The 24053-nt window shown below is 40.0% G+C and overlaps 2 protein-coding genes across 5 annotated transcripts in view; one reads left to right on the top strand and one right to left on the bottom strand.

The window, feature by feature from the left end:
* LOC133655661 (myoferlin-like) overlaps nucleotides 1-17966 on the top strand; it is a 33917-nt gene extending 15951 nt beyond the window's left edge. For 3 of the 4 annotated variants that reach the window (XM_062056022.1, XM_062056020.1, XM_062056021.1), the window contains 32 exons: nucleotides 700-892; nucleotides 964-1119; nucleotides 1198-1329; nucleotides 1419-1582; nucleotides 3569-3683; nucleotides 3768-3870; nucleotides 3942-4084; nucleotides 5076-5246; nucleotides 6386-6479; nucleotides 6545-6622; nucleotides 6686-6867; nucleotides 6935-7093; nucleotides 7161-7262; nucleotides 7340-7501; nucleotides 7592-7757; nucleotides 7823-7899; nucleotides 9634-9645; nucleotides 9713-9811; nucleotides 12098-12226; nucleotides 12294-12449; nucleotides 12528-12619; nucleotides 12702-12872; nucleotides 14208-14356; nucleotides 14429-14568; nucleotides 14636-14724; nucleotides 14796-14891; nucleotides 15924-16065; nucleotides 16140-16239; nucleotides 16313-16506; nucleotides 17276-17385; nucleotides 17464-17611; nucleotides 17704-17966. In XM_062056022.1, the coding sequence (XP_061912006.1) occupies nucleotides 700-892; nucleotides 964-1119; nucleotides 1198-1329; nucleotides 1419-1582; nucleotides 3569-3683; nucleotides 3768-3870; nucleotides 3942-4084; nucleotides 5076-5246; nucleotides 6386-6479; nucleotides 6545-6622; nucleotides 6686-6867; nucleotides 6935-7093; nucleotides 7161-7262; nucleotides 7340-7501; nucleotides 7592-7757; nucleotides 7823-7899; nucleotides 9634-9645; nucleotides 9713-9811; nucleotides 12098-12226; nucleotides 12294-12449; nucleotides 12528-12619; nucleotides 12702-12872; nucleotides 14208-14356; nucleotides 14429-14568; nucleotides 14636-14724; nucleotides 14796-14891; nucleotides 15924-16065; nucleotides 16140-16239; nucleotides 16313-16506; nucleotides 17276-17385; nucleotides 17464-17611; nucleotides 17704-17739 (4060 nt within the window). In that variant the 3' untranslated portion in view covers nucleotides 17740-17966. Of the gene's footprint in view, nucleotides 1-699; nucleotides 893-963; nucleotides 1120-1197; nucleotides 1330-1418; nucleotides 1583-3568; nucleotides 3684-3767; nucleotides 3871-3941; nucleotides 4085-5075; nucleotides 5247-6385; nucleotides 6480-6544; nucleotides 6623-6685; nucleotides 6868-6934; nucleotides 7094-7160; nucleotides 7263-7339; nucleotides 7502-7591; nucleotides 7758-7822; nucleotides 7900-9060; nucleotides 9118-9633; nucleotides 9646-9712; nucleotides 9812-12097; nucleotides 12227-12293; nucleotides 12450-12527; nucleotides 12620-12701; nucleotides 12873-14207; nucleotides 14357-14428; nucleotides 14569-14635; nucleotides 14725-14795; nucleotides 14892-15923; nucleotides 16066-16139; nucleotides 16240-16312; nucleotides 16507-17275; nucleotides 17386-17463; nucleotides 17612-17703 lie in introns of all 4 variants that reach the window. The other variant, XM_062056023.1, reaches the window with a different exon arrangement.
* Nucleotides 17815-23696, bottom strand: aarsd1 (alanyl-tRNA synthetase domain containing 1). The gene is made up of 12 exons (XM_062056025.1): nucleotides 23525-23696; nucleotides 23053-23181; nucleotides 22808-22967; nucleotides 22116-22173; nucleotides 21870-22026; nucleotides 21628-21744; nucleotides 19210-19340; nucleotides 18756-18822; nucleotides 18584-18675; nucleotides 18464-18518; nucleotides 18305-18399; nucleotides 17815-18229 (listed from the first exon to the last, which is right to left on the bottom strand). Exons 1-12 carry the CDS (start codon nucleotides 23561-23563, stop codon nucleotides 18091-18093), a joined length of 1239 nt encoding a protein of 412 aa, XP_061912009.1. The 5' UTR covers nucleotides 23564-23696; the 3' UTR covers nucleotides 17815-18090.
* Between the last annotated feature and the right edge of the window lie 357 nt (nucleotides 23697-24053).

Raw genomic sequence — 24053 nt, 5'->3', positions numbered from 1 at the left:
AACGGTTTGAATTTGGGGTTGAAAGAATATCCAACCATTGTTCAGTTTTAAAAAAACAAACGAAAAAAAAACATGACATAATTTTCAATTTACTGTGTACAAAAGAGTTTTGGTTTTTTTAAACGATCACAAGGTGTTTATATTATTTGTATTTGTTACTGTTATCGTCACTTACTACTTACATATGTGTGTGTCTGTGTGTGCTAAAAATGTGTTTATAAGTGAAGTGAAGTGAAGTGAATTACATTTATATAGCGCTTTTTCTCAAGTGACTCAAAGCGCTTTACATTGTGAAACCCAATATCTAAGTTACATTTAAACCAGTGTGGGTGGCACTGGGAGCAGGTGGGTAAAGTGTCTTGCCCAAGGACACAACGGCAGTGACTAGGATGGCGGAAGCGGGGATCGAACCTGCAACCCTCAAGTTGCTGGCACGGCCGCTCTACCAACCGAGCTATACATGAGATAGATTATCAAAATAAGAGTACATTTATTTTATGAATAAGGGGTGGAAGTAAATGTTTCACTTCTTCCCACTCTTTGGATATAAAAGACCTAATTTTGCATTTAAATGTGTTGTTTTCCTTGTGAAGTATGTTTCTATATCTGTACTTTACAGTCTTGTTTTGATTTTTATATTTTTTTTATAAAAAATTTTTGTGTACGACTAAGAATATCCTGCAATCCCACTTTGTCCAGTTTCCCAACACGAGACCTGGAGGGCTGCTCCAACCTGACATCGCTGGACATCCAGCTTAAGAAGCTGCGGGACAGCGGCTTGAACAGCATCAAGGAGGCAGCCAGGCGCATGAGGGTGGAGGCTCAAGACGTCGCCGACACTCTGGCTGACATCGAGTCGTGGGTTGACAAGCTCAGGATGCTTGCTGAGGAGGTAAAAACTGAGGCCGTATGCATATCATTCAACACGCGAAGCTTTACCACATTCTACTCTTTTTCCTCCAGCCCCAGAACAGCATGCCTGACGTGATCATCTGGATGCTGCGAGGCGAGAGGAGGGTTGCTTACAGCCGCGTACCGGCTCACCAAATCCTCTTCTCCACATACTGTGAGCAGGCCTGTGGGCAACACTGTGGCAAAACCCAAACAATCTTCTTGAAGGTACAGATTGATAAAGTCAGAACACTAGACTGTCTGCACCATCTATCCAAGTCTAAGCAGCTGTTGTGGTCCTCTCAGTACCCCATGGACAAGAACGGGGGCTTAAAGGTGCCTGTTGAAATTGGAGTCAACATGTGGCTCGGTCTAGCCGCTCATGAGAAGAAGTTCAACTCCTTTGCTGAGGGAACCTTTAGTGTGTTTGCAGAGCTGGTACGTTGTCACTAATAAAGTCCAGAAGTATTAAGATTCCTGTAGAAGCACTTTAAACTGAGACCTGGTGTCTTTTTTTTGTTTTGCAGTATGAGAACCAAGCCAGCGTGTTTGGGAAGTGGGGGACCACAGGATTGGTGAGGCGCCATAAATTCTCCGACGTAACCGGCAAACTAAAACTGAAAAAGGAATACTTCATGCCACCCCGAGGATGGGAGTGGGAGTCTGACTGGTTTATTGACCCGGAGAAAGCGTGAGTAAAACTTCTCCCTCTCCCCAAAAGAAGTTACGGGTGTTAAAGTCCTCTTGGGACGGTTATTCATAACACGCATTTTCTCCACTGTGCAGCGGAAGTTAGGGAGTCACTTGTGAATACATTCCTCTCGTGCCACAGACCATGATTTAATGAGAAAATACCAGGTCCTACCAATGGGCTGGAATAGTTTTTTAACCCCTTCCTGGACAGGGAAGGGGTTTAGTGTACCCACCAAACCTCAACACTCCTTCACTCCTGCCCAGAAAACAGTTAGAAAAAAAATCATGATTTTACTCAACAGAACAAGAATGCTAAAACCTCCATTTTGAAAAATGATTTTGTTCATTAACTTTTCAACTTCTTGCTTTTTCTCTGTCGTTTACCGAGAGCTCCTCTAGCTTCTCTGCAACTTTGTTTGCAGTGCTTTTAGCTCAGTAGTAGGGCCGCTCACCTCTCAAACCAGTGACCTCTGTTCGCGCCCTGATTGGAGCAGTAAGAGAAAACAACACGACAGAGAGAGTACATAATCGCTACACGAAGCAGAACGGTCTGTGATCGGCAGCTACGAAATCCAATCATTGCATTCTGCCGTCAAAATCGGGGGCCCCTGATTGGGTGGAGGCCACGGGCTTAAGCCCAGGTAAACCCATGCATTAAGGCGGCCATGCCTTAATGCCGGACTTCACATATTTACAAAACATTGCTAGGGCTGTCTTCGACTAAGGATTTTTTAAGTCGAATCTGATTTGTTAGACTTTGCCCATAGTCGACTATCAATCAAATCTGTCTGATCTATTTTCAGACATGTTGTAAAGAGAAATGAGAATTCTCAAGTTATGATGTATCACATTGTAAATGTGTGCATGTTCGAAATAAATTGATATTATAACCATATGTCATTTAAGAGAACTAAAATGATTGTGATATGTAGTGTAATCTGACTGCTCACAAAGTGTCAGTAACGTCACATGGATGTCTTCTAGTACACAGATGTGAATATTCCAAAGTTGGTTAAAGTTACTTATGAAATACTTTTTTTTTCGTCAAAGTGAACAAAACCCGTTTCATTTGCGGCTAAATCAGTTTGTGAGGACCTTGGCTCTGTTGCTCAGGACAAAGACATTAAACTTGACTAAAGGAAGTAAAAGTTATAATAAAGTTTCTGTATGTGAGGGATCATTAACTTTTTCAAAAGGAGTTAAAGGGCGCGTCGTGGTGCCTGCGCCGTGTCCAATTTCCCACCCCGGCGGGATTTCAGCCAGCCAGAGGCACGCGATGGTCTTTGTTTGACAGCAGGTCGTCGTCAATCACATCCCAAATGTAGAAATATCCTACCAACACTATCAGTAAAACACCCATGTGTACGGACAACTAGTTTTTATGCAATAAGAGATGTGAGAGGCCAACATATGAAAACAGCGGTTTTATTTTAGAGACGTGATGTCACACCAGGAAGCAGCGACTGCTCTGAGAAAGGCTGAAGAGAGCCAAAACTAAGATTAATGTCTTACTGTCTAAAAACTAATAGTCTGCGTACAAATATATTATACTAATATTTAAAGACATGATGAACGCAATCAATGTATCCCAACACACGGGAGGTTTGCGGGGGGCCACCAGGTATTAGCTCACCTCCCTCCCACGGTGGGGGGAAAGGAGGGTTTTAACGTCTGACGAATATTTGACTTGCCATTTTACCCTTTTTTTTTTTTTTTTTTTTTTTGCTCCAACTAGCCCTTGAGATATAACTGAAGACTACTGAATATATTTACATGTTCATAGCTGTTTGTTTAGTTGAGTTTTGAGATGTGGCAACTTTTCAGAATCTACCCAAAAATGACCTTATTTTGGGTTCAAATTCTGGTTTTCCTTACTCCCACCATGTCCCTCCTCTGGCTGCTTTGTCCTAAAATTAGCATCATTTTGGAGGGCATGATGGTGTTTTATGGGAGCTTACATTACATTACTTTTTTTGTGTTGAAGTCTTTTAACAGAGGCGGATGCGGGACACACGGAATTCATGGATGAAGTTTTCCAAAATGAAACCCGCTTCCCTGGTGGAGAGTGGAAGGCCGCCTCCGAGCCCTTCACCGATGTGGTAGGAAGAAGAAGCGTGCATGCAAATATACTGGTGAGCTGTCAAGAACACACAAATAAATTCAGCATGTGATTTGAATCACAGAATGGAGAGAAGAGCCGCCATCCAGGAGAATTTGATTGTCCTCCCGGTTGGACCTTGGAGGATGAGTGGGCAGTTGATGACAACAGAGCTGTGGATGATCAAGGTAGGTACTCGTGAGATACATTTTCTTTTATGTGCCCCAATAATAAGCAAGTTGAAATGTTTTTTCCACAGGTTGGGAATATGGCTTGACCATTCCTCCAGATGACAAACCTAGGTCCTGGGTCCCTGCAGAGAAGGTGTACCATGTCCACCGCAGGAGAAGGCTTTTCCGACCTCGCAGGAGAGACACAATTCCTGCAGGTGCAACCATGGAGGTCAGTATCTTTGGGTTAGGTGTTGTTTACACGATATCATCTGATACAGGTGGCATAGCTGAACTTTGGTAACGATGCCGGTGCTCAAACTGTGTCTGAACCGGTACTTAAAAAAATTGATTGATTGAGAAGTTTATTGACATCTTAAATAATTGACTCCATGTAATGCTTTAAAAAGGCAAATCGATGGCACAAAAAGCCAAAAGGCTTGTTGCCATTGTGGTCCATTAAATATTCATCACATTTGATGCATTCAATAATAAAATATATATAACCTGTAACATGTATATAAAAAAAAAAAATTTTTTTAAATGAAAAATTATGTACATATACACAGTATACATGTCAGGTGATTTGAAAAACAATATATACAAAAAAATGAGTGGGGGGGAGTATACACTATGTACATGACACTATGACATACAATAACATACAAATTGTGTCCAACAATACATTTCTATTTTTAGAATATAACGTCACTGCAGATATTGTACAGTGAATTTTGTTACATGCAAGTTGAACGGAATAGTAATGTAAATACTTCATTAGTGCAATTCAGTCTATATACTATCGTGGCAAAGACTACCAGTGATACAAAGGTTTGTTAATTCTACATGCAAGAGTTGTGTATTAATCAAGCAACATTAAGTATAATAGACAATATCACTATCAAGCAGGTGGCGGAGTCTGTATTTTTGAGGTGAGGTACAAACAAATTGTTGAGCATTTTGAGTATTTCACCCTTGTCTCTGCAGGTAAAATAAGTCAACCCTAACAGTCATGACAGTAGTCTTGGCAGTAACTACACATTGCTTTTATTGTTGCCTTATTTCACTGCTACTCAACTAATAGTGACCACTGAAAAAAAGGCATCAATAGATGATGCAACCGTTTCAGTCGGCACCGGTGGCATTATGGTACCAAGTTTCAGTACCCATCCCTACTCCAGATATTGAGTTTTAAAACAAAAAACATTTCCTACTGTGCACAGAGAATGGACCAAGGAGACCCAGAGGGATGGGAATTCTCCTCGTTGATCGGCTGGAAGTTCCACAGGAAGGAGCGATCATCAGATACGTTTCGTCGGAGGCGGTGGAGGAGAAAGATGGCACCGGAAGAGCGCCTAGGAGCGTCTGCCATCTTTAAACTAGAGGGTGCACTGGTGGGTGTAAATCATTTTTGTTACCTCCACCAGGAGGTTAGGTATTCACTGGGGTTTGATGGTTAGTTAGCAACATAACTTGAAAGGTTATGGGTGGATTTTGATGAAACTTTCAGGAAATTGGGTGTCATCTTAAAAACTGTCACCATGTTGTTCCCCACAGCACAGCTGTATTGTGCCTGGCGGTGCAGCCATTGTTGTGTCTATCAGCATTGCAGATGCTCACTAACTTCGCTTGGTTCTGTCTTTTTGCGGATTTATTTATTTTTTTGGCGCAGTTTTCACTGGGGTTTGTTTGTTGGTTAGCAACAGAGTTCAAAAAGACAGATTTTTATTAAACTTTCAGGAAATGCTAGAAATAAGATAAGAAGCAAATGATTACTGGTAGATTCTGGATTTACAATTTTGTCAAAGGATTCCTTACTATTGGTAAAATAATAGGGCCTGGCAAAGGTCTGGGCTTTCCAAGTCCTTTTTTAGTTTATCTATTGCCACAGATCAGATACAATTTCCCAGGCTATCCCAGGTTAAATCACAGCCATAAACCCCCCTCCCAACAATTTGTTTCACTTCATTTGGTTTTTAATTCCATCCATCCATTCCATCGCGGGGAGGTGCTGGAGCTTTTCTCAGCTGCATTCGGTACACCCTGGACAAGTCGCCAATTCAATTTGTCTTTTTTGTACTAAAAGTAATTAATAGGAAATTGTTGAATAATTTATTTTTTCAGTGCAAAATAAAAATGTTAACATGGTTAATACATACTTTTATGCATTTCCTAAATCAACCACGACTGGGATTTGAAGCCAGTACCCCGGAAGCCACTGAGTTTGTGTGTGGAATTTGGCCATTATATTTCTGTCTGTGACCGAGCAGGATGTTGCTAGAATACGCTTGCGGTAAAATTTCATATTAATTGACACTTCTAATGCGTTTCTTAACAAACAGGGGCCCCCGGCAGATTGTGCGGCCCTACTCAGAGTACATGTTCTGCAATATCCACTTCCATCTTTGTTAAATAGACAAAGCTATGATATGAAACAATCAACTGGTTCTCGGTATTATTTACTCATGTATTAAATATCAACACTTTTTTCCTCAGCAGTCTAAACTATGAATGGTGTTGATTTACTTTACAGGGTGTTGATACTGAAGAGAAAGAGCAAAGCTCCAAGGGTGATGTCACCAAGATGTTTGGTGCTAACACACCCACTGTGTCCTGCTCATTTGACAGTGAGTAATGGCTCTATGAATGTAGGTATAAATATAGATACATAATGATCTTTCTTTCTCTCCAGGGTCATATATGTATCACCTGCGTGTGTACGTCTATCAGGCACGCAATCTGACATCGATGGACAAAGATAGTTTTTCTGGTATGAGTGGTAAAAACCTCCTGCAAGACTTGAAGAAAGGTCTTGAGTTTTTTTTCTCCGCAGATCCGTACGCCCACATCTCCTTCTTGCATCTGAGTAAGACAACAGAGAAGCTGCAAGCGACTCTAAACCCAACCTGGGACCAAACTTTGATTTTTAACAACGTGGAGATTTACAGCAACCCGCAGACTATCGCGCAGCACCCCCCAAATGTGGTCCTGGAGTTCTATGACCATGACCAAGTGGTAACGCATGTAACACTTTATCAATCCAATCTAAAATTGTTTCCCTGACAAGATGGTGTCTGTCCAGGGAAAGGACGAGCTCCTGGGGCGCAGTGTTTTTCCTCCACTGGTAAGGTTAAATCCCGGCATGGATCAGACACCCAAACTGCTGTGGCACCCCATCATGCAGAAGGGGCGAGTGGAAGGGGAGGCACTGGTGGCAGCTGAGCTCATCTTCAAAGATAAGGTCTGCTTGCAAAGACGTGTTAAGTAGTGACAAACAATGAAGTTTAATGTTATGTTCATTTCTTCAGTCAGGAGAGTCAGATCTCCCTCTGGTTCCCCCAAAAAGGGCAGAGAACCTCTACATGGTTCCGCAGGGCATCCGACCTGTTGTGCAGCTCACTGCTGTGGAGGTGATGGGATTTCTCTGAAGCTGTTTGCCTCACAACCTTTTGCACAATGTTTCTAAATGTGTGATTGATGTTTGCAGATTCTAGCATGGGGTCTGAGGAACATGAAGCCTTATCAGCTGGCCTCGGTGTCCTCACCCAGCCTGGTGGTGGAGTGCGGGGGACAGAGGGTAGAATCTGCGGTCATCAGGAACATGAAGAAGAGCCCCAACTTCCCCAGCTCTGTCCTTTTCATCAAAGTGGTAATGTTCAATACAAACATTAACCGTTTGAACGCCGCCACAGCCTATCTTGTTTTAATTTGGGTTTCCTGTCAACCTCCTGTCCCCCAGCTTCTTCCGAAGGATGAGATGTACACGCCTCCCATTGTGCTGAAAGTGATTGATCATCGTCCGTTTGGCAGGAAACCAGTGGTGGGCCAGTGCACCATCACCTCTCTAGAGCGGTTCCGCTGCGACCCTTACATCATCACAGCAGAGGGAGCCATGTCTTCCAAAAGTAAGGCCACAAAATTACTGAAATGACCAACCATCGTGAGAGAACCTCATCTTGTCCTCCTGCAGTGGCCTTAATGGCGGCAATTCTTTACAAACAAGTCTCCATCAACATGGAAGAAAGCAGACCACTGCTGGAAGCTCAGGTAGGCTCCTACTATGGTATTTATCTCCTCTTCTAATCAGTTCCTCCAGGATTTTGAAATGGCACGATTGCGCCAATTCAAACAAATGCAACCAATCCCCACAAATCATGCACTTGGCCAAGCAGCATCATTTTTGCCAATCAAGTTTGTATGTACGGTGTTTAAAAGCACACATCTAATCAAAACTTTTGTTTCTTGTGTAGACGAAGCAGAAACTGCAACATGTACCAATATATCAACTCTTTATTGCTCAAACAGCACAATCGTCATCTTGTCGTAGCCCAGACCTACTTCCTGTTCCTGTCTAGGCCGCTAAGCCTTCTGGTAATGTTACGTAGTGAATAAACATTTAGCAACACGGCTACTGCCGTCCTCTCTTCCTTGTATGGTATTTATATATTTATTTAACCTTATTTTATCCAGGGTAAGACAAACATATTCTCATTTGCAATGCTGACCTAGCAAAGAGGCAGCATTTGCATGACCGAGATGTTGAAGTGTGATGATAATCTCATCACCAACAAAAACTACAGCTTTACTTTCAGAAGTTGACAAATGCTCTCACTGGTAAATGTGTTGGAACATAAATAAATGTTTAAAATGGAAAAACACTTTTCCTGCATAAAATAAGCATGAAGATTGTGTGCAAATTGTGGACGATAGAGCAGACAGTGGACAATAAGTAAGCCTTTGTTTCTTTCTGTAATTACAATTACTGTTATAAATGGTTAAAATAGTACAATAATTTGATGATGAGTAGGTGCTTTTACTGCCATCTTATGTCTACTTTTAAGTCAGTGTAGTATAAAACAAAACATCAATACTGTATCTGTTTTACAAAATTTGTTACACCCTTGTGCTTTTTGAGGTTACGTTTATGAGGAACACTTAAAACAGTGATAACATATTCCTAAAATCACAAGTTGATTTGATGTTTTTGAGGGGAAAAGAAGCCTTAAAACATTGCAATTTTTTCCACAACTTTTTTGAAAAACCTGCCGCGAATTCAGGCGTTTTAAATGGCTGCAACAACCACAAAAAAGCCTGTGAAATCCTGGAGGGACTGTCTTATAATGCAACCCACTGGAACCTTTTGACTAAAAAGTGCATAATTTGACTTGTGGAGTCAAATTTGACCAATGGTGTCACTCTGGCTTGCAGTTCATGCACAGCATGTCAGCTGCTGTCAACAAAATGGCGTCCACTACGTCCTATTTTGTATGTATGGTTCAACTTGTTGTTGCTTTCTCACAAAGCTGGGCACTGACACTGAATAATGACTTACACCACAGCTGTGTAAGATGTCACAATGCCACTGATGCAGGCGGGAGATGTCTTATTGTTGGAACAATCTGTCCTCTAATGAGCACATTAATACCATTTTTCACACTGGGTTCAACAAAACCCAGACTATATTCTTAAATTTGTATCAGAAGCACAAACTACCTATGAAATTGATTATTTTAGTAATGTATTCAAAGATACTCTGGTGCTCTATTAGGGAGACAGACGTTTAACAGCAAGATGGCAAACTTTATACAAGCAGGTGCTGTGATACAAATGAGCTATGCCAGGGCCCTCATAGCAAAAACTCTTTCACCCTTTCTTCCCTCAGATTGCAGCTTGCCAAATAACTGTTGCACAAAGTACTTTAAACACAATGATGATGAAATTGATTACTTTTCTCCACTTTTGATTCCCTTTTGTGTTACATTGCTCTGCCTATCTGCACAGCACGTGGAGAAGGTAAGACGCCAAAGTCATTTTGGACTGAACAAAATGATACTACTGAAGGGTGTCGTTTACTTGTCAGGAAAAGCAAACAGTGGATTGGTGGAGTAAATTCTACATTTCTGTGGGAGACCAAGAGAGAGGTGGCCCTTATCTCAAGAAAGGATATGACACCCTCAAAGTAAGAAACTTATCACAACTATTGTAATGATCTGGTTGAACAATACATGCTTTCTAATATACAGATTCTTTGTTTTAAAACAATCCAAATAACTACTGTATTTTTCGGACTATAAGGGGCACTTAAAATAGTTTAATTTTCTCAAAAATCGACAGTCCGCCTTATAACTCGGTGCGCCTAATGTATGTATTAATTCTGGTTGTGCTTATTGACCATGAAACTATTTTTATTTGGTAGATGGTGTAGTACGCAAGTGTGACCAGTAGATTAAAATCACACTTAAAAGATACATGTAGACTGCAGGCGGATTCCTCGTCAATAAATGATGCTGGCAAGTACCCGTAAGTAAGCAACACCAAAATTGTATGTTTCATTGCGACTACAGAATTACACAGTGCTTTGGTGAGCTATGAAGCCTCACTGCTTGATGAAACGCGGAGCATTGCGGCTACCATAGTCAGACGTGATGTGCTTCAATATACGTGTATTATTATTATTATGGTGTGTATGTATACAAACCCCAAAATGGCACCTGTATGGAGACATCTGGTGTTTTTTTCTCAATGTTATGCAAAACCAACTTTTCTGACCTGTCGGGACCTGCTGACGTGTATTTGGGATCTTCATAAGTCTCGAAAATTTGCGGGCATTCGCTACTGGAGTCCGGACCTTGGTCAATCAGCTCCTTTCTTTTTCTTTATATTCTTGTTGTGGGGCATTCATCCTCTGCTGTTGCCATTTCTAATTCAAAGTACAGTATAGTTCTAACTCAAAGGGGAACTGCACTTTTTTTGGAATTCTGCCTGTCGTTCACAATCATTACCTCCCTGCTTGGCACTCAGCATCAAGGGTTGGAGTTGGGGGTTAAAACACCAAAATGATTCCCGGGCGCGGCGCCGCTGCTGCCCGCTGCTCCCCAAGGGGATGGGTCAAATGCAGAGGACAAATTTCACCACATCTAGTGTGTGTGTGACAATCATTGGTACTTTAATCTTAATCTTTAATTATGAAGAACACGACGGATGGATTTTTTTTAATGCATTCTAAATATTAAACGTAAATAAAAGTCGGCTTACAGCAAAGGTCCACTATTCCGCACATAAAACCCATTCAAAAAGCGCCAACAATACTCTATTTACATTTCGTGACTTGAATATTAACCAAGTATTGGTGATGTTATTATAAGCTCTAACGCAGACAAACCATAGCGGCACCGTAATCACTATCGTGTGTCCTTATGTTTACATCGAGTGGTCTGCTGCTTCCTTGCTCCCTGTAAGTTTACTCTAGATCATAAATCATGCATCTCACTTGGACAGAAGTGTGAGTAGGTGTTCCGACAAGTTGGTACACTTTGACTGCCATTTAAGACCTGAAAAGACGCTTGGTCCCCCCGTGCTGCCCCACCCTGTTTCTTTGTGAGGATTGAGACATTTTTGATTTAAATGAGAATATATGAACATCCTAATGACAACAGACCTTGTACAGTAAGTGAGATTGTGTTTGTTGGTTCTCATGAAGTCTGCAGTGAGTAATAATCAGTAATGAAGAAGATAAAAGCAAACGTGATGCATTTTTGAAGTTAAGGTACTGTGTATGCTTAGAATGATCAAAATACGTAAATATTAAATATTATAAATGTGCATGTTACTACATTACATATATACTTGCATTATGTATATAAAACCTCAATGGAGGTGTTGGGATGTTTTTTAAGGGCTTTATAGGTGCAATTGCGCGGCTTCCGTAGGCTCCATTGTAAGCGGACTTTTGAATTTAGAATGCAAAAAAAATATCCAACCTGTCTTTCATAATGATTGTGAACGACAGGCAAAATTCCAAATGAAGTGCAGTTCCTCCTTTAATCAGTCATTAGACTCTCTATGGAAGCGTTAAAAACTACCGATACAACAAAGATGACGCTGTCGAAGTGGAGGCACGGAAATAAGACCGGCCAAAAAAACGGCGTATCCTGAATAGATATCAGAAAGCAGCTTGAAGATGGTCTTTAAAACATAATCTATGCAACATTTTGACCAAATAACCATAATTACATGTTATGTAGACCATAAGGAAGTGTTTTAAATGTAGAAACGAATCATAATTTGACCCTTTTAATACGCCTTGTAATCCGTTGCATCTTTTGTTTGAAAATATATCTGTTTAGACCCGCTAATCGGCAGTGCGCCCTATGGTTTGAAAAATACAGTAGATACAACGATAGACTATTTGTCATTAAAACGTTATCTTTTACAAAAAAATTATAGCGTTGAATTGTATTTTCAGGTGTACAACTGTGAATTGGAAGATGTCCCAGAATTCAAAGGGCTGACAGACTTCTGCAGCACCTTCAAACTTCAGCGTGGCAAAAACGAGGACGGCGACCACGATCCCAGTGTGGTCGGCGAGTTTAAGGTACTTAACAAAATTAGACCAGATACTTGAATAACTAGACGTCTCCTAACATTGTATGGGCCTGCAGGGGTCGTTTAAGGTGTACCCCCTGCCAGATGACCCGGGGGTCACCCCGCCTCCCCGGCAATTCCGAGAGCTTCCCGACAGCGGCCCTCAGGAGTGTCTGGTCAGGATTTATGTGGTTCAGGCCAATGATCTCCAGCCCAAAGACAACAACGGCCGAGTGAGGATGGATCCCTCTTGTTTGCAGCAAGATAGGCTAATCACATTTTCTAACAACTTTTGTTAATCTTCCCTTTAGTGTGACCCATATATGAAGATATCCCTGGGAAAGAACACAATTGATGACCGTGACCATTATCTCCCCAATACCACCAACCCTGTGTTTGGACGGTACCTGGTCCAAATACATGCATGGGTTTTTATCTAACCTATTTCCTTTGATAACCTGATGGATTTTTTTTTTTTTGTTCAGGATGTTCGAGATGACCTGCTTCCTGCCCCAAGACAAAGACCTAAAAATCTCTGTGTATGACCATGACCATCTGAGTCGCGACGAGAAGGTTGGGGAGACGGTGATTGACCTGGAGAACCGCTTCCTGTCGCGATACAACGCCTACTGTGGCCTGCCACAAACCTACTGCACGTAAGCCAAACGTTTGAAATAAGTAAACATGACTTTATATTCTTACTACAGCTGCAGCGGTTAGGTCGACATAATCACTACTAAAAGATTGACAAATATTTATTGTCATGGCCAGCCCCTGGCATAAACACTCTATGCGGTTGTTTAGGGGCCACAACCAGTGGGGGGAGGGCACATAATTATGGCGACCGTTCACTTCAGTAGCTGATAATCATTTTCATCGTGCTCTGCAAGTGTTTGCTTGTTCTACTTCATTGGACTGAATTACCTCATGGATACAATTATACTTTGTTTCTGATAAACTTTTATTCAACAGGGAGTCAACATGTCCTTTGTAATAGTTTTAGTTCGATTTAGCAGCATGGCGGGCATTCAAAAGCTTATAGAAATAATGTAGCATCACTTAGAATGCTTTTATCATGACAAAATTACACCCGTATTTCTAAAACAACCGTACTATTTAAGTTCATGTTGTAGCCAAACCCATTTCTTTAGGATATGTCTTTTTTTTTTCATAGATTTTGTCAATTCATTGTTTTGTTTTTCTTACTTTTTCCAATTAATACCAAGTGGCATAGCAGTTTTGAATTGGCTTCATCGTGGTACTAGATAGCCAACACACTGTCCCCTTTTGCCCAATAAACCTATTTTTTTACCTTTTCATTAAAACTTTAGACATTACCTGGAATACTAACACGTGACTATTGAACTTAATTGTAATGTATAATAAATCCATTCATCCATTTTCTACCGCTTGTCCCGTTCGGGGTCGCGGGGGGTGCTGGAGCCTATCTCAGCTGCATTCGGGCAGAAGGCAAGGTACACCCTGAACAAGTCGCCACTTCAACACAGGGCCAACACAGATAGACAACATTCACACTCGTACAAATCTTTACATAACTTGTACAAATATTAATACATTATTTATATCCAAGTATACACTCATTCAAACTACATTGTTGTTGATTTATGCACACACTCAGGCTCCCATAACCAAATCGGCTTTTGGTCGCCAAGAGTAATTCCATAATCCCTCGTTTATCTCTGTTAATTGGTTCCAGGCTTGGGCGTGGTAAATTAATTTCCATAAAGTAGGGATTATTATAATGAATATTTTTTTATAGCTAGAGTATAAAAAATGTGTGCAACTTTCTAAATGCATTAAAGCTCTCTAGACATGAAATAAGTCACCTTTACACGAGGAACGTGTGCTACAATACTCACTAAGCTGTAGTCAGCCCTATAGCCCCTGTTAAAATAAATGTTAGCTGCAGCCCAAATGTTTTACCCCATAAATTACAGAAATATATTCTTACTGTATTTTCTCACTGTCAGTTCTGGAATCAACCAGTGGCGGGACCAGTTGAAGCCGTCTGAGATCCTGGAGAACCTTGCTCGTCTGAGAGGCCTATCCAAGCCCAGGACTGAGGACAACGGCAATTCTTTAAATTTTAACGGCAAAGAATACAAGCTGGCTCAGTTTGGTGAGGTCATGACTTGAATGGAGTCCAAGTACTTGCAGCACCACATGGCTTTCCTTTTTCCCCTCATTTCAGAGGACAACAAGGAGATCCATGAGCACCTGGGTCCAGCCCGGGAGCGTCTGTGTCTGCATATCCTCCGCACACAGGGGCTGGTTCCTGAGCATGTGGAGACCAGGACCCTTAATAGCAGCTTTCAGCCTAACTTGCCCCAGGTTTGATGTCCAGACTCTCATACACACTCACCTGTCTCACCTGTTAACGAGTTGATTGGCTTAACAGGGACGACTTCAACTGTGGGTGGATGTGTTTGCAAAAAGGATGGGTGTGCCCGGACCTCCCTTTGACATCACACCACGCAAGCCAAAGAAGCAAGTGTCCATGAAATGTCCTCATTTTTGGTCCACCAACGATGCAAACCTTATCCTTCTTCTCCATGTAGGCATTTCCTGCGCGCAGTCATCTGGAACACAACTGATGTCACTCTGGACGAGACCAGCGTCACCGGAGAGCACATGAGTGACATTTACGTCAAAGGGTACAGATGAATATTGGCAGGGGATGCATATTAAACTTTAAGTAGACTGGAGGCAAAAAATCACTTCAATAAGAGTTAAAAATTAGCATGCATTTTTATGAAATTTATAATAAGGAACAAGCTTGTCTCAAGAGTACACACAAGTACATCATATTTTTCTAACAAATATTTAGCCTACTATACTTGTTAGATCGAATGCTCAGAAGTTCAAGTCTAATCTGATTAGCTAACATCTTGTCAGGTTAGATTTCTTGTTCTTTAAATGTCATTTCTTGCCATGTCTAAAAAGGGAATTTTGAACCTTTTTCCTTTTCACCTTTTTTAAGGCAAAATACTGCAACTCTACTACTGATGCCCTAAAATAGCTCATAAGAAACCATGAGTTAATCAGACGTTTCTGTTCTATTTAAAACAATTCTATATTTTTGTATTCAAGATACATTAAAATTCTTAATGAATCATCGTTTTTGACAACCCCACCCCCCTTTAAAAATACAGTTTTTTTTTATATGATGAAAAAGTTACCAAAGTGTAATGGAGAAAGTGAGAAAATAGCAACAGTTTTTTAATAAAAATACCCAAAGTGTCAACCTTTTTAATTTCACTAATACGGAATGAATGTAATCAAAGCAAGAGCTACTGTCAGTGCAGGACGCAAGTGGAGACTGATGCTTTTCATCACAAATATCTAACTATTATAACATGTGAAATGGTTAAACCATTGTAACCGAGTAAGATGTAGTGCAAGCCTGGCAGGTAGGAACTCAAGGGGCACTTTTTGAAAGTAAACTGTCTTGTCCGGTTCAAACACTGCCATCGTCGTGCTCTTTTTTTTTTTTCCCCACCAGTCAACCGCTTACAGCTTTTACAATAGCGCGATATGTCACAACTGAACCAAATGCACTGATAAAATGATCTACGAAAAATCTAAAGGTGTTGAGCGTTGAAAGTAAAGGGAAAAAAATGCATTTATTCCTGACTTACGACACCTGGATTCCCCCCAAATGATGAATTAGCCCTTATCTTCTACAGATGGATGCCAGGAATGGAAGAGGACAAGCAGAGGACGGATGTCCACTACAGGTCTTTAGATGGAGATGGCAACTTCAACTGGAGGTTCGTGTTTGACTTTGACTACCTGCCTGCTGAGCAACTTTGCCTGGTCTCAAAGAAGGTGAGCCATGCTGACGACATGTGTTATCATTATATATATTTATATGTGCTACTTAAAGGATCAATGTTTAACAGGAGCACTTTTGGAGTCTGGACAAAACCGAGTTCAGAATCCCCCCAAAGCTGACTGTCCAGATTTGGGACAATGACAAATTCTCCCTGGATGATTATCTTGGTAAGACATGCTTAACATTATAAATTCATATATTTATTAAAGTTAACGGTTGTTCATGCTCTTGTGATTCCAGGTACTCTGGAGTTGGATTTGCACAACTTGGTTGCCCCTGCAAAGACCCCCGAAAAGTGTTCTCTGTCCATGATGGAGCATGTGGAAATGGAAGCTCCACAAAAGGCGGAAGCTGCCAAGTCTCTGTTTGCCCAGCAATCAGTGAGGGGCTGGTGGCCATGTTCTATTGAGCAAGATGGAAAGAAGACCCTGGGGGTGAATATTGACATTTATTTGCACACATGGACATTCAAAAGATGTCTACATTTAATTTTAGCTTACAATTGTATTTGAAGACTATTGTTTTGTTCAACGTTTATACCTACTCTATCATATAAATCAAGGTTCTTAACCTTTTTGACTTGGGGGCCCAACTTTTCCATTACAAATCTACACAGGGCCCACTCAAATATTAACACTGAATTAGCAATCTTACTCTTTATTTTTTGTTTTTCTAATGATATGAAGCCATGTTGATCCCAAAAGTTTTTATCTAACACAAACTTTAAGCTTAGAAACATTAGCACCAATCAAATATACTGCATAAGAATGGACTCTAAATAACTTCCAAAAAATACACTTACGATTATGTTGTGCTAGAATAAACTAAATTAATAATGAATATTTTTCTTAACTAAAAGTGCAAATGAAAATACAGCTTCACCACTTTAGTCATAATTTGTGTGCTTAAGAAACTTTTATGACATTAGCTCCAGACTTCTTCCTGTTTGTTTGAGATTGTCACTACTGCCACAAGTGGTGGAATAATGTATTACAACTGAGTACCGCTGCGGCCCATATGGATCACAGCTTAAAAACAATTTATTTTGGTGGCCCTCTATGGGGGCACTTGCTGCCAACGTTTAGTTGTCCAATGTTTAGACACTGATAGAAATAATTGAAAGGATGCCTTGTGTGGTACATTGCGGCCATGCAAACTCTAGTTTGTGCCTTCTTTTTCAAGTTTGTTTGTGGTTTCATATAGGGTAAAGTAGAGATGACTTTGGAAATTGTTAGCGAGGTGGACGTGGATGAGAAACCTGCAGGAAAAGGCAGAGATGAACCCAACATGAACCCAAAACTGGACTCTCCCAAGTAGGAATCCACACAAGCAAACACATTTGCCAAACTCGTCATTCCAATGGAGTCACACATCTTCTCCATGACCAACAGGCGCCCTGAAACGTCCTTCTTTTGGTTCACCAACCCATGTAAGACCATGAAGTTCATTGTGTGGCGACGGTTCAGGTGCCTCTTCATCGGAATCCTCATTCTCGTCATTGTGCTCCTGTTCCTCGCCATCCTGTTGTACTCTTTACCGGTAAGCAGCATCGTTTGTGTGTAAAATAATTCTCCAAAGTTAAACATTGCTCTGATGTTCTATATCTATATCTTTGTTTTGGTTTTTTCCAGAACTACATCTCAATGAAGATAGTGAAGCCGCTATGAGCCAAACTGCAAACAACAAAAGATCACAGTGACTTACAAACGATCTTTATTTTTAATTTTTTTCATCCTGTGTAGTTTTTAGGCTTGGAGCGGGAAGGGATGCCTGCATTAATTTAACATATTCTGTCACAAAATGTAAATTTTAACAAGTGATTAAAGCACGGCACTGACAGGTTTGGGATGCAGGTGAGAAACACAAAATGAATGTATTAAAGACTTTAATAAACTACCATCACATGATTTAGAATTGTTAAACATACACCACACACGGCATTGACTTGTACATATGAGCTAAAAACTGAATTTTAAGAAGTGTATTGTTATAGATAAATTGAGAAATAAAAACTGCATTTATTCTTCCTGTGACGTTTGCTGATTGCAGTGTTGTTGAAGAAGAGCTTCCACCTCCCCTCTCCGTGCCAGGCTGTTACCTTTGCCTTGGAAACGACCATTTTTTCCTGCTCCTTTGCCTTGCAGCAGCTCTAATAACCTGGAGAGGATTTCCCAAAATGTATATTTGTGCCCGAGGATGGAACGACTTTTACCAGCGGAGTGAGTATCTTACCGTGGTCCCGTCTGTGCGACTTGTTCACTGGGTCCAGCCAGCAGAAACAAACCAGGCCCCTTTTCCTCTCCCACAGTCAGAAACACCAAAGTATCCTGGGACGAACCACACAAATAATTACCAAAAAATCTTCTAATGACATCAAGTTGATATTCTTACTTGTGTGTTTATTTCATTGGCAATGATATTCATGAACTCATTGTCGCCTTCTTTTCTGGGGGTCAGAGAGTTAAACCGTTAGGACAACATAATGCTTTGGGGTCAAGACAAAGGTCTTACTTGTGCAAACTGAAGAAGCTCCCTCTCTGGGGGTCATTCTTAAAGTTGTGAGCAATGAGGAGCGCCATGTCTCGTAGAAGGCTCAAGTTAGTCTGTCAAATATTTTACACAACTTAATAACATTTTAACTAAAAGAAAAAAAAAAAAAAAGACTGCAAAAATGTGTCCTCACTTTGTGCAGAAGCTTTGCAGACTTCTGCAACTTGTCCACAGCCTCGACGTGCTCATCAGGTCCAGTTCTGTCGAGCAAAACATATTTACTGGCACTGTCAGCGAAAATAAAATGTTGCAGATAAAACTTGACTGAGAGCAAAATGGTCCTCTGGTTTATTGCACATTAATTTAAATAAGGTTTTTCACAAATAACATTATTACCAGTTATTTTCCCACAGAATATTTGGAACCGTCTAACATTCTTGAGGTTCTTAGAACTGTCTAGGCTGTGTTTGGTGCCAGTCTGTTTAATCGTGGTGTGAATATGCAATACTTGGGTGATTTCACCCCTTTTGGGGTCAAGCAACCCCAAAATAAGCAAATATGTGAAATGGCCTCTAGCGTTTAATATACATAATAGCCTAATATAGTTTGTTTTTTCTAGCGAACCAGTACAATACACTAAAGCTTACTTGAGAAGAGCTACCAAGGAGCGCTCAGTGCTGTAGCTTTTCTCTGCATATTTCAGCACCCTGTTTCCCACCAGGAACATTAGGTTGGTTTTGTTTTTCTTTCCTTTCTCGGTCCCCAGCAGCTTGATTACCTTAAATGTAAAAAGTTCAGTAGAAACACTTAAAAATAAGGTTAACAAAGTTTAAAAGTAGAACTTTTAGTCATGGAGAAACGCAGTCCACCACCTGGTGGATTTTATTTGGATTTTTTTTCCAGCATATTCTGACTTTTTGTGTGTTAAATTTAGCATTTTCAAGCAAAATATCAATACAAAAGTAGTATTGGCCACTAGAGGACATTGTTCAGTATTGTGGCCACTGATTGGCTCCTCCTCAGGCAGCATTACTATGTTGGGTTAAAGGAATTTAAATGTTACTAAAGGGTGTTATTTCATGTCCAGAGGGCTCTCATAATGCCGAAAAACCTGTTTAGGTTGTAAACCGTTTTTATGCTCTAGCTATGAAAATATTTGATCTATAACAGGGGTTCTTAACCTTGTTGGAGGTACCGAACCCCCCCAGCTTCATATGCGCATTCACCGAACCCTTCTTTAATGAAAAATATACATGTATATTTTTTCAAATTCAAGACAAAGTTGGATGTTTTTTTTTTCCAGTGCACAAAATGAACCATGCATGAACATCACCTTGTTCAAAGAACAAAACCAACACAGTGCATGAACTCACAACAAATCAGTGTGACTTCTGCTGTTGCCGTATCCATAATACACCGATAGGGAGAAGTTTTTATTTACACGATGAGTCGGGTGTGTCTCGACCTCCGCGACGGAGGATCCGCCGAACCCGAGGCCGACTCACCGAATCCCTAGGGTTCGATCGAACCCAGGTTAAGAACCACTGATCTATAATCAATGTATAATTCAGACTTAATATACATTTATCGCAGTCATGTCCGAAACCAATAAACGAGAGACTAATATAATTGTAGAGAGACTGTAATTTATGATTTTCTAACTCTTAAACAGCTTTTGTACTTGCATAATAAGTTGGAGTGCATCTTTTTGACTACATGGTCATTAACATATGTGTACAGCTCCACTAATGGACATTGGAGTGTTACTTTCAAAGGCAAAATTCAAGTATTGCTAGAAACATAGATTTATATGGGACTTTATTGTATTATATGTATAGTACATGTTCCAAAAAGAAAAAAGCATAAAACACCACCAGAATTAGAGATATTACAAGTCAAAGTGATGAAGCTTAGTGTTACGTTCATGACTTGGTGTAACTAAACATTACCCTGTAAGATGAAGGCAATTGCATTTTATTGATATTTGAAATGTATTCAATGTTTGAAACTGAAATCAAATACACACAGCTTAAATATTGATCAATACATATTTAAATTTAGTAATACATAAATATGATGATTTATCAAAATATAAAAGAAATATACCTGAACAGAACGCTTATGATGGTTACACCAAAAAGTAATGCTATGAATCGTGTTTTTCCAACTTTTTGGGGGCATTTTTATGCTATTTCCAAGCATCTCCTTTTTATCATCGTTTATTTTAAATGGTCAAACTAATGCATATTATATATGCATTCCCTAGTAAACAAAAAAAAAGTCATATTTATTTTGATTGTTACATTTTGAAGTACATTTGTGCAGGTGGGTGCGAATGTACCCATTACCAGAGCTGTACACACATATATTACACGGCACAGCAGCAACCGATGTAATACTAATTAGGCGCAAACTGCTCAGTCAGCATTAATACCGCTGAATTCATTGAAAACAATAGTATGACAAGTGGGACTGCAGCTATACAATATTTTTGTAACCCATCAATTTGATTAATGGAGTAGTCTGATACAACACACTTTATAAACTTGATGCGTATTTTGGGGAAAATTGTCGAAATATTATTTTTTTTTGACTTGCCATTATTTTCGTTTTTTTCTGAGAAATGCCCACATTCAACATTGAAATGTAACTTTCAACACCACAGTTATATGCATTTTATTATGCAAAAATATATATGTAAAAGTTTTGGGCAGTACATCGGGTCCGGATTTTATAAATTTGTATAACGATTAATCAAAGCACCAGAATATCAATTTAATATTTAACTGATTAATCGTTGCAGTTTTCACACCCACAGTTTAGTAACACAACCAACATTTTAAAGCGCATGGAGAGTTAAAGCTGCAGGATGATGAAAACGTATATCGTTATTAAAACATATACCTAAAAAAAAATGCCTATACCAATGGTTTTTTTTGGACCCAGTGCTAATCAAAGCCCAGCGGTTTTCCTTTTGAACACAACACCCCTTACCCCTATAGAAAACTAGTTATTTGAATAGAAGTAACTGTTGACATTCATATGGACACTTCGTTAGGTACTACCTGTAGGTGACTAAGGTTTGACACGTGTGTTCCGCAACACATGTTGGCGTCGACCCCCTCAATATCGATAATCCGAATTGGCCCCGCGTGGTCATCTGGCAGCCCTCGACTCCTCACCTGCATGATACACATTAGGTACACCTGCACCACCTACCTCAGCTGTATATTATGGTTATAATTAAACTGCATCATACTGATGCTACTTATACATTAGATTGTAGCAATATCTTAGACACACACACCTTTTCCACCTCAGGACTGTCAACAGAAAGCAGCTTAACATTAACCGGGATTTGGTCTCTGATCTTCTCATTCACAACATCCTCCAGTGCTTGTAACTGGCCAGCTTTTACAGACGCCGTGTCCAGTTCAATAGAGCTTCTGTGACGCCCCAGCTCCCTGAGAACAGAGATGGGATAAGATAAGAAGTGAACAGGAATGTTTTTTTTTTTTACAGCCCCAGCCTTACAAAAGTTGTGTGACTATACCAAGATGTGGTCTTGTATCCAAACATTGAGTCAGCCAAAGCTGTGATCAAATGTTGACCTAAGAAGGGCAGAAAACACTCATCTAGTGTGATTAAATATAAGCTATGAGAGACTCTTTAGACCAGGGGTGTCAAACTAATTTTAGATTGGGGCAACATGGAGAACAATCTACTCCCAAGCGGGCTGAACTGGTAAAATCACGGCACGATAACTTAAAAATAAAGACAACTTCAGATGTTTTTCTTTGTTTAAAAATAGAACAAGCACATTCTGAAATTGTTCAAATCATGTTTTTTGTTTTTTTTACAACTACCTGTTGCGGTAAATGGTATATTTACTTTATTTGTCGTTATTTATATTTTCTGAATTATGTAATGTTCATCAGTCAACTTATTTGTGTTCATTTTCAATCTATCAAGATAAAAAATGTATATAAAAATCTAATTACAGTATGTTATTTATGTAGTTTGATCATTTTCCTCGACTGATGGTACTAAGATCATGTGGTTTATTTTGTACATATGTAGCATCATCTACAAAGATACAAAGATTTGCTAAGACATCCAGTGGACACATGAACAGCTGTTACTTTCATTCAAAAATTTCAGGTTAATTTTTATACTTAGCAAACTCACGATAAAACCTGTTCGCGGGCTGTACGTTTGACACCCCTGCTTTAGACTAATATTCACCCGAGTGTTGCTGCATATGGTCGAACCTCCTCTCCCAGTCCACCTTCACTTGCACCTCCTGACCCACCTCCAACGGACACCCCACAAAGTGAGCGGCATCTTGGCCCTGCCTGGTCACCCTCAAAACGGGGACGTCCCCGATCAGCCCGTGGTCATCTGGCTGATGGAGGAGGAGCACAATGAGACAGTACAGACCTCCTTGCATATCATTTGATAATCATATCATGGAAAAAAAGAACCCTCACCTGACCACCACCCTCAGGAAATAAGATGGTGTCTTGTAGCTTCACAGTGAAGCCTTTAACTGTTTCTTTCTTTCCATTGATGTCTTGTTTGAGCTCCGCAGGACAACACGAAGCTACAGTTGTGACAAACTAAAAGAATGTCATACATTTACTGCCTTTATTTATACTAGGTTGATGTTTCGGTAACGCCCCCTGGTGTCTAGGAGCATATGGGACAGAGTTGGCACATTTTATTAACGTCTTTTATTAATTTAAAAATATTTATTTGGGTGAAAAAAACAGCCGCGTCTCGGAAAAGATACTAACGTTGGTGTGGAAAATTAGGAAAAAAAAGTGAAATAAGTTTATACTTTGACAGCCGTTAGCAACCATGCTATAACGATGCTAAGTTATACAGAGAAAACAACGCTGGCATTATTTGAAACCCCGCAGCATTATATCCACTAGTATGTGATGGAAGATGTGTTCATACCTCTTTCATATAACAGTCTCGTTGACACTGGAAAGCCATATTAAGATGTGTTTTGGAAAAACAATTGTTCAGAGACACGACGGTTGCGTGTGTTACTAGCGAGCAGGTGACATTTTGGTACGGAAAGTAGGAAGGTCAAACCTAGCTAAAGCGACATTTGATAAGTTATCGCAGAAAAAAAAAAGTGAAAACAAATACGCATCAAAACGGTTTAGACTAAAATAAAACAAGTTCTGTATAGGCTATTTAAAGCAAGAAGTTGATCAATAGTCAAGATAAATGTATACTGTAACGTTTGTGGACGTGATCGGAAGTTGGAAAAACTGAAACTTGAGGGTTGAGAACACTTGTTTTTATTCATTTGACAGAAAAATCACATTGGTGGGAAAGCACATTTGTAAAAAAGAACACCACTCATAAATATCAATAAAGAGTACAGACGTATGTATATGAACAATACAGGTATATAGCAGGGGTGTCCAAGGTATGGCCCAGGGGGCTTTTGCAGACTGCAGCTAAGTTTTCAGCA

Source organism: Entelurus aequoreus, linkage group LG08 (genome assembly GCF_033978785.1).
Source record: "Entelurus aequoreus isolate RoL-2023_Sb linkage group LG08, RoL_Eaeq_v1.1, whole genome shotgun sequence".
NCBI classification, from domain to species: Eukaryota; Metazoa; Chordata; class Actinopteri; order Syngnathiformes; family Syngnathidae; genus Entelurus; species Entelurus aequoreus.
The sequence above is the reverse complement of the archived record's forward strand: the minus strand, read 5'-3'. Positions and strand labels throughout refer to the sequence as shown.

What these genes read in the sequence shown, in the direction of transcription:
- aarsd1 (XM_062056025.1), bottom strand. Translation starts at nt 23,563, where the DNA reads ATGGCTTTCCAGTGTCAACGAGACTGTTATATGAAAGAG. An exon ending in TTCCTGAGGGTGGTGGTCAG is followed by an intron (nt 22,968 to 23,052) that starts GTGAGGGTTCTT and finishes CTCCTCCATCAG; the next exon opens with CCAGATGACCACGGGCTGAT. An exon ending in ACAGTCCTGAGGTGGAAAAG is followed by an intron (nt 21,745 to 21,869) that starts GTGTGTGTGTCT and finishes TGTATCATGCAG; the next exon opens with GTGAGGAGTCGAGGGCTGCC.